Source organism: Aythya ferina (genome assembly GCF_964211825.1).
Source record: "Aythya ferina genome assembly, chromosome: 2".
NCBI lineage: Eukaryota > Metazoa > Chordata > Aves > Anseriformes > Anatidae > Aythya > Aythya ferina.
In genome coordinates, this window is record NC_140297.1 from 136,814,279 (window position 1) to 136,827,241 (window position 12,963).

The following is a 12,963-nucleotide window of genomic DNA, read 5'->3' on the forward strand; positions in this document are numbered from 1 at the left end:
TATGAGTCAGTGCCTTAACTAGCCCAAACACGACAGGCAAAGCTTGCTTCCGTCACTGGTGATTCCCCAAGAAAAGCATTTATGTAACTGTAGAGTTATGCATAACTACGAAGTGATGCATGTCCTGCCTGCTTGTTAGATGGATTTGTCCCGTGCATTTTTCATAACACGCCATGTCTCATAAAAGCAGCATCACGGGGTGATGGAGGTGCCAGTAAAAGCAATAACTCCCAGTGAGGGAATTCACACAACTCCAGCTTTGGGGAGCATCAGGACTGGGAAAGATGGCCAGGCACAGCAATGGTGCAGAACTTCCTGGGCTCCATTTTGTGGCCATTGCCCCTTGTCCTGTCCCCACAAACCACTGAAAAGAGGTTGGCCAAATCCCTCTGTCTCCCACACCTCAGGTATTTATACACATTGATGAGATCCCCTCTCAGTCTTCTCTTCCCCAGGCTGAACAGACCCAGGTCTCCCAGCCTTTCCTCACAGGGAAGATGCTCCAGGCCCCGTATCAGCTTTGTGGCCCTCCGCTGGACTCTTTCTAGGACATCTCTGTCTTTTTTGTACCGGGGAGCCCAGAACTGGACACGGTACTCCAGGTGAGGCCTGACCAGGGCAGAGTAGAGGGGAGGATCACCTCCCTTGACCTGCTGGCCACACTTCTTTTAATGCATGCCAGGATCCCATTGGCCCTCTTGGCCACCTCATGGTCAACCTGTCGTCCACCAGGACCCCCAGGTCCTTCTCCTCAGAGCTCCTTTCCAGCAGAACAAAGTGCCCTTCCTAGAGGAACGTGCTTCTCCATAACAATCTGCTTTCACCTGGAACAAGTCGCACCCTCCATGAAGAGCAGCACGTAGTCCGAGCCACTTCTCCTGCTGTCGAGGAAACTGGAGCAGCCAGAGAGCAGCTCAGCAGTGTGTGCAGCCCATCTCGGGCTCTCGACCCTGCTGGGATTGCTCTTTGCCCTTGTTGGAGTCTGTTCCTGCTCACCCCGCTGAAGAGCAGCACCAGCTGCCCAGGGCTGCTCATGCCCAGGATGCTTCAGTAACGCGAGCTGCAGCTCTCCAGGAGGGATCCAGTGTCTGCTTAGTGCCAGTGCTATTGGTTGTGTTCCTGATTTATAATTCTCAAACGCCAGGCTAAGCTCATTCCCGTTTAAAGCTGGAAATCAATCAAAAGCTGTGCTGGTGCCCCTCCTTCTGCCAGCAGCCAAAATGGGCCAAGAACAGGGGGCGTGGGGTGGGAGTGCCGGGTTCGCATGGGGAAAGGTGCCAGGCTGGCATCTCTAACAGGACACTAATGCACAAATACGTTAAAAATTGTACAGCACGGCTTCTCTGACAAACCCCAGTGTGACAACAGGCAGCATGATATTCCCGGAGAGGCCTCCTGGATCTGCTCAGGCCTTTCTGCTGACGGCAGTGCCGTCAGGAGGTGTCAGTGACTGGCAGCCACGTCAGCCCTGCCCTGCAGAGACAACAGGGTTACAGGGAGGTGACCTGGATTCTAGCGTTTGTTTTGCACCGCTGAAGTGTTTGCTAGGCCCTGAGCACCAGCACCTGTGTGATGCCACCAGCTGCAGTGTCATCGTGTCAGTGTCACTGCGCTGCTGTGGGCCAGGCAGCTGGTGAATGGCGCTGCTGCTGCACGGGAAGGCAAAGGGCCAGGCTGCACCTCACGCCTTGGAAATGCAGCCCCGACAGCCAGGCCCTGGGGAGGAGAAGGGCACCAGGCTCTGCAGGGGATGGTTGAAACAGAAAGGCTGTCGAAGCCATGGGAAGGAAGACAGGACCTGCCAAACAAACAAAAAAATGCACGAAAAAATACAGCTCTGAGCTGAAAGAAGTGATAGTGAAATCAGAGACGTGAGCTGCGAGGAATGTCGTCATCAGCAATAAAAAAATGCAGTTTAGTAAGAGCTGACCTAGGTGGCAAAGCGTGAGTCAAAGGAAGTGCTGAGCCGTGAGTCATCAGCCTCAAAGGCCTTTATCCTTGGAGAAAAGTCAAACAGGCAGCCCAGAGAGAAAAAGGAGTAATGGAAAGGAACAGAGGCAGCGGCGAGGCACCGGGCCTCTTCAGAGCGCAGAAACTGAGTGAAGGACAAGGCTGGTACCAGCCCGCTGCGCTGCCTCGGAGCTATTTCTGGCCAGGCACATCACACACTGCGTGTTGGACAAATCCAAGTGTCAGGCTCCTGCACTGGGTAACATAGTCGAAAGCACGAATGAGAACTCCTGCAAGAGCAGAGAGAGGAAAGTGGTACAGAAAGCAAGTCAAATCACTAAAAGGAGGCTGAAAGAAATAAATACAATAAATAAATACATATACTTTTTTCTTCTTCTTCTTTTATCATGACTTTATTAGCACTCTGCTGGCACCTGGGCTCGAAATTATCAGCCCAAAAGGGCAGAGCAATCTGGGATTGCGTATGCATGAACCTTCTAGAGTATCTTCCAAGTGGCGATGGCGACCCGGTCAGCAGCAGCCAGGCTGTCCTTGTCAGTTCGGCAGCTCTGGGCAGAACAATTCCAGCACGCTTATGGTGAGCTCAGAAGAAGAGCAAGACAGCAATTAGCCAGCTGACGTGGCTCGGTCTTATGGAGAAGGATGAGAAGTGAGAAATTAATACAGAAAATTACAGGTCAGATAAAGGCAACTGCGATAACGATCAGTGCATTTTTGGAGGGTGGAAACACAAAGCGGAGTGAGGGATTATTTAAGGTGGTACAAAAAGGGGATGGAGGTGACTAAGAGATTGTTCGAGAGACGTAGAACAGGACGTGGACAGGGCGAGAGGCTGCAGAGCACCACGCAAATCTAAACACAGGTTGACTTATGAGGTAGTCCTAGATTACAGGGAAGCATCAGGAGTGACAGGAAGAAATAAACAAAATGAGCATGCAGGATCTCATGCTGTTCCAAGGATTGTATTGGAAAATCCATCATCAAGGCATGGCAAGTCAAGAGGCAGGATAGAAAACAAAAGAGAAAAGGGAGGTGCTCTTGGTAATCACATCAGTAGTGCCTTCTGCTTTGGTGGAGAGCTGGGAAAAGGGAAAAGGAAAATTACAAAGGCTCCACTGGAAAATAAAACACAGATTTACTACTACAGGAGTCAAGCAAACTGAGAACAGAGCTACAAGCATGTTTCCGTGTGCCCAACTTGGTTTCACTGGTGTGAAGCTATATCGTCTCCGTTGACTTAATGGACATGAGCTGTGTTTAACAATGAGGCAGCTGACAATAGAAGCTGACTCACTTACATCCTGGGCAAGAGCTGACATGATCAAAAGTACCAGAAGCCGTGCTGAGATACAGTAGGAAGAGAATGAAACAGGTGGAAAAATCCCAAAGGTTCTCCATGATTCAATATAAACCTTTTCTAGAGGGTGCTGGGAATGCTTTATGCGAACGTATACTACTTTAAAAAGGAGACAGATTCCCCAAATACTTTTCCTCTAGTTAACAGAAAGACTTTTTGTAACTGCTCATGAACAACACATCGTGGAAGACGCACCTAATGGTTTCATTAGGAATTGCCCACCCTGAGAATTTCTTGCCCAAATCCTAGGTAAAATATTGGGCACTGAGAACACAGAAACATGGCAACAGCACACCCTGCAACTGAAAGAGCTTAAAATTGTTTGTTTCTTTTTGTGCAGTTTAATTTTCTGACTTGATAGTTCTGGTTTTAAGTAAGGGACTCCGTGTTGTCGTTCCTCTCCTATCAGATGGGAGAACACAGTGAAAAAACCTTGGACCCACAAACATGCACGTAGGTCATGCTTTTGACATCCTAATAGAACAAATACAGCTTTGGGGAGGAAAGAGTAAGAAATAACCAAATTGAGCAAAAACTGGGGATGCTCATAATGCAGATTTATAAATTAGAAGCCAGAAAATTAACCACACAGAAGTCCAAAATGAGGAGAAAGGGTGAAATATCTGTAGTAGTTACCAGATTACTGAAATCAAATTTTACAACATTTTTTAGGCATGGGGGATTTTTATTTATTTAACATACAAAAAATATATCTTGGTATGTTTACAGAATAAACAAGTACACGTTCTCCATTTCTGAATAATAACAAATACACCCAATATTAATGCTTTATACTAAGGTACATCTGTGTATTGTTTGCCTCATGACATCTCTAAAACAGAGAGAAAAATATTGTTAAACTAGAAAGCATCAATAACGTGGACTTGTAAACAAAAAGAAAAGTTATGTCTGTAGGGCTTAGAAATAATATGTAAATAGAGAACTAATGCCATAATGCAGATACATGATTCATGTTTGTACTGAGAAAGCCTGGAAAAAGAACCCAACATCCCTATATTTATTCATTTTAATGCATTGCAGCACGATGTTTAGGACACAAAATGAGCTGCCAAATGAAATAACTTGCATAGAAAATTAGTTATAGGAAGTGTTTGGGAAGATTGAAGAGCAGCATTAGTAACATTTTCAACATTACTCTAAACATTATTTCAGCCTATTCATTCCGAGAGAAAGAAACTTGCATGAAAAATTTTTGTTTCTCTCACCTTCAATTTTGTAATTTATCCAGAGAATACCTTGGGAAAAAAATTAAATACAAGAGAGCAGGTTGGATTTTTTTTTTCATTTCCATTTTATCTGTACAGTTAATAACTGTCTGTATGTAAATAACTTTACATGCATTTATGAGTTTAAAGTGCAGGATTACCCGTATTTGTAGAAAACTCCCGTTGCACAAGAAATGTAAGAAGGCACAGCATGAAACAGTGAATACAAAGAAGGCTTAAGAAGACCAAAATTTACAGCATAACTGTACAGCCATTTGTTTTACTCCTGTCCGTGTATTAATGGTCTGATTACAAATATTTAAAACTATTATTGCTGTTTTGATTGCAAAGATTATTTGTGTTCATTCCAGTGACTTATAATAGAATCAAGTTATGGAAAAAAAAAATAAAACAGATCAAACCCAACTACATTAAAAATGCAATGGATAATTTATGGATCATTAAAAACATAAGCAACTCTTTTAACTATCCAATAAATCAACAATTGCAGAAGTATTTTAAATTTTATTAAAAAACCCAGGAAACTTATAAATCTCATTTTACGCTCCAATAGGATACGCAAATTGGTTTATTTTTTTTTCCTTTCAGCTGCTAGACGAGGAACCAAATCAGTTTTCCAGCGGCTGATCAGACAGCGGGCTGACTGCAGGAAGACATGCGGCCCCCAAGGGGCGATTGCCACAAACCTCTCTGACAGCTTGCCCAAGTTTGCCTCTAAGAGGTTGAAACAAGCCCAGCTGCTGTGCTTGGGGATGCTCTCTGGAGAGGACAGAGCCGGCTGATGAGAGCTCCTGGGTCACAGCCTCCCGGCCCCGAAGTGAGCCCTTGGCTGACTGTGCCTGGGCAAACTCTGCACGCACACAGGCGATGATGTGCAGGCACCTCTCGGTTATGTCATTCTGTTTGTTTCTGAACTGTTAGGTAGCAAGTGGCAGGGCGTCTTCAGCAGTCTTCCAATATTGAGTTGGTATCGTCCTGCTCCCGGAGGTGATGACCCTAATGTGATAGTTCAGAGCTCGACTCCCTCACAGGGTGGCAGTATTTAGTCCAGAGCTCACATAGAGTCATAAAGGTTGGAAAAGACCTTCAAGTTCATCTGGTCCAACCATCCCCTACCACCAATGGCACCCACTAAGCCATGTCCGCAAGCACCATGTCCAACCTTTCCTTGAACACCCCCACAAGGACGGTGACTCCACCACGCAGGGAATGATGACTGCATGGGGGTGGTGGAGCTCTGTGCATCTCCACAAGCATACCATGATCATTAGAGAGAGATCCCCAACCTTTAACATTGATGGTCTGACCCAATTCTTGGCCAGACAGAGGAAAATGTAAGATGACCCAGCTAAGCATCAGGTTGTACCCCAGCCCTCCACCTTCTGCCAGACTCTTTCTGCCAAGAGTAAGATCTGAGACTAAGACCAACAACTCTAGCCTAACACCCTATAAACCCTGGAGCTTCCTGGCACCCTTTTAGCACAGAGGGCACCGCGTACTCCCTATAACAGGAACCCACAGCGACCACCTGGGGGTAAACCCTTTGGGGGGGGTCTCCCTGAGGTGTGCCCCCAGGAGGTGGTTGAGGCGCTGCACCACCCGCCCCCAGGACGCGATTTTAGGGCTGCACCACCCTAAAAGCATCAAAGGTTGTGCTCCAACACCAGGGCTCTGCTCGCACCCCAGCCCCCTGCCCGCCGCCGCCTCAGCCGCGGGGGGCGCCCCTTCCCTCAGCAGCCGGGGCCGGGCGCCGCCATGTCGCGGTCCGCCGCGGCTGCGCGCCGGCCGCCTCCTTTCCCTTCGCCGCCACGGTTCCGCCTCCCTTTTCCCCACAGCGGAGGCGGAGGGAGGAAAGCCGGGAGCGGGGAGCTTCCCGGGGCCGGGGCGCTTCCCCTCGCCGGGGTATGCGAGAGCGCTGCCGGCCGCGGGGCCGACGAGAGGCGGGCGGGGAGGAGGCGGCGGCGGCGGCGCCCCTGAGGGAGCAGCGCGGCGCCCCGGCGGGCGGCGGCAGGCGGGCGATGGAGGAAGGTGAGGGGCCGGGTGTCAGCGCCATCCCTCGCCCCTGAGGGCTGCCCCGCCGCCCTGTGTGCGTCCCCAGGGGGGTTTTCTGTGGGGTGCCCCTTTTGTGGGCTGGGGGGTGGCGTTTGGCTTAAGTGGGCAGGGTGAGGAGTAAGGGGAGGAAGGGAGCCGTGCTGTGTCCCAGCCTTCTGGAGGGTTTTGGGGCTGGGTGTGGGCTCCTGGGATGCACAGGTTGGGATGTCCCTGTGTGAGCTCTGTGGAGTGAGTTCAGAGCCCTGAGGGTGGTGTGTGGTGGGCGACCTGCTGCTGGCCTGGCACGGCATCAGGGCCATGTCCTTTGGTGGCAGGGCTGGAAAATAAAACCCTTTACTGGTGTCCATGCACCCTCCTGGTGCCCTTCCCTAGCTCGTAGGTCTCTGTGGTGCTTCTCGTGGTCATCTTTGTCTGCAGAGTGAGGGAAATATCCCAACACGCTTCCTTGAGGTGTGAACGGGAGCCGCTGCGCAGCCTCGACCCTTCTTGGGGTCCCTCTCTGAAAGTTTCCCGGTCCTGCGTTATCCATCCTTCAATCCGAGGGCAAAAATCGCAGATAGCGGTCACTCACTGCCAAAAAATGGACCAAAAGACTGTCACACAGGAGCAGTGGCTGCAATAGAAACACAAAACAAAGTGGCACGCGATCACTAAACGAGTTAAAAAAACTTAGGGGAACTTGCAGGGAAGTAGGGAGCGATCGTGGATGAAAAATTGCTTGCTGGAGAGAGACGCTGGAGGCTGTGCCATCAGTTCAAAATGCTGGATTATTTTTAGTCGTCACCTTGGTTGACTTTCATTTCACCCCATTTAAAAGGATGCGTGGAAGTGCAAACAGCATTTTTCTTGTTTGAGGCAGCTGCAAATTAAGCAGAAATAGCATCCTTGGATCTTCCTTTATTATTGTTTCTTCTGAGGGGGAAATCTGTTGAGCAGTTTTCAAATTGGGGTGAAGATCACTTGCGGACTGAGCTGTCGTGGTTTCAGAATTAGGCTTTTAAATTGTTCTTTGTTTAGGAGTTTTGTATTGCTGACTCGAGACTTTACAAGCATCTTACGCTTCTAGTTTGGCTCACTGATATGCTAAAAAAAGGAAAGAAATGCATTTTCCACTGCTACTTCTTTGGTCATAACTCGGATGACCAGGGCAGGCAGTTGTCTTTCCAAGCACCCTGCACATTCTGGTGATGTAAATATTTTCTCCCATTTTATCTTGTCTGATACAAATGACTCCCAGTTGCAGTGCACTCGGTGTTTGCATTGCTGATTGATTTAAGGACACGAAGAGTTACCAGTGAACTTTTCCTTTTGGATTGACCTAATGGTAAATGCCATATTGAGTGCCTTAAGCATTGTTTCGTTGAATATTGTTCTAATTCTTGTTATGGTTAAGAAGCTGGACATTTTCTATTCATCGTACCATGAAAAATGATACAATTGAGATCTTGGTCTGCTTAGAATGCTTTCTAATTGCTTTGCAAATCCCATTAAAACACAAAGGCAGGTTCAGCATTACGGGCAGACACCACTTTAACAGCTTATTTATACTTCTATCCTGTGTCTAACTTCAGTAGATCGATTTAGATGTGAAGTAATATACCACCAGAGTAATTAGCAGCTTTATTGTGGGATGGCAAGACTGACACTTGGAGTTTAAAGTTGAATGGCTGCGTGGAAGCTCTCTTTTAAGTCCAGAAGAAATCACTGGTCGAAGTTTTGTAGCCACTGTAGCTCAAATTAGATAGCTAAGAGGTCTGGAGTATGAATTACAGATAACCCTTTTCCTCACGCTTCTGAAATTACATTAAGTATTGTGGGACGTCATCTTGAATATAGTAGATATTGCACTCAGAGAATTAGCCTGGTTACTTCTCAGACCATAAAATAAATGGGCCAGGGCTTCACACTGCCATTGTGTACAGAAAACAGAAGCCGAGGTCGTCAGTGGTGATGTGAAACGAGCTATGTGGCCTACCAGAGGGGGCCTTTTAAGTATATGTTACACTAAGAATTCATAAATCAGCTTAATGCCAATGGATTTGGAAGCAGGAAAAGTGTTATGATGAAAGCTTTTATCAAGTTAGTGTAACATGAAGATCAGACGTAAAAATTGGGCTAGCCTAAATTGAGCTGTTATAGTCATGTTCCTGGTGTGCAACTCTACTATGGCCATGTAAAATCAAAATGAGAGCAGAATTGAATTGACTCCAATTTCTGCCAGTGTCAACACCAACCCATCTAAACCTCCTCCTTCCTTCATTTCTATAAAACGTTCACAAGGGATTAAAACGGTTAACTTCCAGTTTGAGTCAGGGTAATCCCAGAGTGTGGCCTCAAGAGAAAATTACTGATTTTTCTAAGGAATAACAAGGGATTGACCTCTGTAGCTAGAATATTATTTTAGTTATGCATATAAAATAGTTCAGCTGAGTCTTTTTGTCAAATGTATTTGCTGTGTGGCTGAACCCCTGGCAATAACTGGCTGTTACCTGCTGCTGTGTGGATTTCTCAGAGTGTGATTTTAGGGATTCTGTTGCAATAACTTGAGAAAAATGTCTTCAGGGGCAGCAGACCTGCGACAGAGGAGGAAACAAAACTGCACAGAATCTGACAAAATGGCTCCAGAGGAGAGAAACAAAGAAAACTCGAAGCTGGGAAGATCGCCAAAATGTAAGCTACAGAATTTTTAGCCAACTTCTGATTTCTTTTTTCATATTCTTTTACATTTTATGGGAAGATATTTCTAGCACAGTAATTTATAACAGACTTATTTTGCAGTGGGTTTTTGAGTGTTTCAGGAAAAAGCATGCATGCACATTCGGATCCTTTAGTAATGCCATTTTATGTATTGCAGAGTAAAATGCTAGTCCTGGGTCGTTTCAGTTGGAGGGGGGAGGTGTTAGGAATCTTCTTGTTGGCTATTTGAGTGCAGATAAATATTTTAATTGCACCTGGAGTTATCTTCCAGTCGAGAAGCTGAAAGGCACGTTAATGGTATTGAAACAATAGTCAGAAAGTCACTTTTTTTCTGTTGATGCATGTAAGGGTTTTATGGTGTTTTGGACAAAGTTAAGAACTTTTTCTCGTTACTTGCAATTCATTTTTCCTTCTTGAAATCCCTTTGAAACTGAAGCTTGTTAGAACAGAGAGGAATTTGCCGTGGAGTGTGTGGGCATTGAATGCAAAAGGTCTGTGAAGCAGTGGTGAGAAATGAGATGCAAACAGCAGGAAAGGAACAGCAGCACGGTGTTTGAAGGATCTGTGGTGATGGTGGTGGGATAATTCTGATGCCAGGACGCTGACCTGCTGTTCAGCAACAAGTCACGCCGAGGGCATACTGTTTGTGTTTTAAGTCCTCTGGACCACTTCAGCTTTTCCACTCTCCCTTTTTCAGATTTGTTAATTCAACGGTTTGCGAAACTTTTCTTTGGCTGTCTCGCGGCGGTCACCAGCGGCATGATGTACGCTGTGTACCTCTCAACGTACCACGAACGGAAATTCTGGTTTTCCAGCAGGCAGGTAAAGAAAAAGTTAAGTTCCTGAAACAAAAGCCAGATTGTTTCCTTGAAATTCAAGCCGCTCCATGCCAGGTTGGAGCTGCTTGCTTTCAGAATCCCATGCCTTTCTGCTCAGGCCTCTGTCTTTGAAGTAGTTCCTTACAAAAATAAAGTGTTTCTGCTTCGGAGAGCAGTCTTGTCTTGTCATGTTTTTCTGCATTTTTCCGTGCCATCCTTTACAGTTGAAATAACTTTTCTAAAATTTAGATGAAAAAAGGAAGAGTAACGGGGTTGTGTAAACTAAACATCAGGCATATATGGTTTTTTTTGAAGAACTGTATTGTTGAGTGAAGTATGGAAAGTCGAATGAGATTCATGTCTGAGAATATGAAATGATCCTGTGGATCTTGTGCTAACTTACTGCGTGGATTTGAGTTGCTCTGATTCCGAAGTTGTAGGGAGTGTTGTGTACCTGACAGAGGTGCTGGGAAGATTAATGTTTTGCGGAGTACTTTAAAGATGTACGGGGGAGTCATAAGCATGTGCTGTATTGCAAAACCAGTCTGTCTGAAAATATATGGTCTTCCATGGGAAGAGATTGCAGGAGGTGAATATATATTTACTTCTTTTTTTTTTCTAGGAACTTGAACGAGAAATTACATTTCAGGGTGACAGCGCCATTTATTACTCATTCTATAAAGAACTGCTAAAGGCTCCTTCCTTTGAAAGAGGTACAAAAACGTTTATTTTATTAACCTTGAGAAGTTCAGTTCTCTTTTTGGAGACAGTTAAAAGTCCTGCAGGCTAAGCAGGCTGATTTTTGTACTCCTGTGTAGGTAAATTGGTCAGATTTATTAAAACTGCACGCTGACCTAACTTTCCAGAGCAGGATTAATGCTATGCTGGTACTGCCACATATGTTATCGGGTTTGCCCATGCTACATCATTGATTTTTAGCCTTTGAAGTGTATTGTTCTTTAATTTGGAATGGCAGACTTGTGTTTTAAGAGGACTTAAAACACAATTAGCTGATGGAAATTACTGTTTCATCCTGTCAGAAGCTAGAACAGTTTCTGTCCAGAGATGATCTGCTCGGTCCTGTCCCTGCCAGCAGTTTCTAAACCTGTCAGCTGTGACGAGTACTTGTTGATGAGGGCTGAGCAAGGGGGACGGAAGCCACGAGGGAGGAGAACGAGCTGGGTGGCAGTGGTTTCTCCTCCCTTTGTGCTCCTTTTTACCCTGCGCTGGCTCTGGAGGTCCCCACCATCCATAACCGGGTCGGGTTCTTGAACCAGTGGGAAATGAAAGCAGCGAAAAGAAGCTTGAACAGTGCTGTGCTGTTTCAGTGAGTTCAGAAGAGCACAGGGGGAAAGGTGAGACTGCTGGGAGGGAGGGAGGGAGGAGTGACCAGCCCTGTCTTGCAGCAGCCAGCTGTTGAATTAGCTCAGTCCTCTTATGAAACCCCATCCTAAGCCAGTGAAGCTTTATGGGGATGGTTTTATTGGTAGCGGTTTCCCAGCTGAAGTGCAGCAGATGTCAGCAGCGTGCAACATGGCTGTGGAACAGTCGATTCCTTATTATCTCCGGGAAGATTACCCGAGCTGGGGATGGATGGGCTGGCTCTGCAAACAGGTAGACTCATGTGTCCACGAGGCATTTTGGAGTTTTCAAAGGCTTTCATGGCCCTGCTGAGCCCAGCTTGGAGCTCTGTAAGACCTGGTTTGGCCTGCAGAGAACCAGATGCAGACCACACACCAAGACATATTCAGAGCTGGAAACAGTAATCTTTGCTTGCTGCACTGTTGTTGGGTTTATTGTTCTTTCTTTTTTTTTTTTTAATATGGATTATTTTTCTCCTTCCCTCCATTGTCCTAAATAATGACAAGTTATTTTTTAAATCATAATATCCCTGAGTGATGTGGCCTACAAGTGTGCCAGCTTCAGCTTCATCTCAGTCCCGTACAAAGGCGTGCTGTGTTAGGTGAGTGGTTCTTAGAAGTCTCAGAAAGGCAGGGCTAGGAAGGTTGACGAGGCCATCGAGTCTGATGTCTCTGCGGAGATGAGTTTAATACATCCCACTCATCCCTGGTGGATCTTTGTCTCACTTCTTAAGAAGCTCCTGTGAAGGTGATCTGTTGGGAGCTTGTTCCAGGACCACATCAATGTGTTGTACCTGAAAAGACTACACATTAACTGGTTAGTTTTGGACCCTTCCACTTAAAAAGTAGTTCAAAAGATAGTAATAATTTTGTTGCAATACCAATAGTGTGGAACAGCACCTAGCACAGTCATTTCTCCTTCCTTTTAAAATCAGAAATGTTCAATCAGTTAATAGCTTCAGCGTCCAAATCTGTTTCTCCCTGCCTTTGTGTATACTTTTCATCCCTTTTAAGAAGAGCAATGTTAAGTGTTTCCAAGAATAATCTATTTTCTCTTGCCTGTAGGTGTTTATGAGCTGACACACAACAATAAGACAATATCGCTGAAGACGATAAATGCAGTCCAGCAAATGACTTTGTACCCAGAATTGATTGCCAGCGTGTTGTATCAAGCATCTGGTAGTGAAGTATGTGCGTTTCTCCTGCTTCCCGTGCTTTCAGTGTATGTGTGCGTGACTTGCTACGCTGTGTACAGTAAATCCGTGCAATTTTTCTGGAGTGAGTTGAGCTAAGCCTAGCGCCAGGTCCAGGTTCTCCTCAATTCCCCTCAGTCTTTGGAATAGGATGGGGGGTGGGGGAGTTCCATGCACTAAACCTTTCTGCCTGTTGTTTCTTTACTTCTGCAAACCCCTTAGAAATGCTGAGAGGATGTGTGCCATCCATTAAAAGTTAGCTCCTTC

General features: G+C 46.1%; 2 protein-coding genes across 2 annotated transcripts in view; one reads left to right on the plus strand and one right to left on the minus strand.

Moving 5' to 3' along the window:
• Window positions 1-12,963, minus strand: part of RAD54B (RAD54 homolog B) — a 224,973-nt gene that overhangs the window by 194,676 nt on the left and 17,334 nt on the right. The gene's annotated exons all lie outside the window — the stretch shown is intronic.
• Window positions 6,330-12,963, plus strand: part of DPY19L4 (dpy-19 like 4) — a 30,980-nt gene continuing 24,346 nt past the window's right edge. The window contains exons 1-5 of the mRNA XM_084510782.1: window positions 6,330-6,603; window positions 9,190-9,297; window positions 10,022-10,146; window positions 10,765-10,855; window positions 12,569-12,690. Of these exons, the coding sequence (XP_084366908.1) occupies window positions 6,480-6,603; window positions 9,190-9,297; window positions 10,022-10,146; window positions 10,765-10,855; window positions 12,569-12,690 (570 nt within the window). The 5' untranslated portion in view covers window positions 6,330-6,479. The remainder of the gene's footprint in view (window positions 6,604-9,189; window positions 9,298-10,021; window positions 10,147-10,764; window positions 10,856-12,568; window positions 12,691-12,963) is intronic.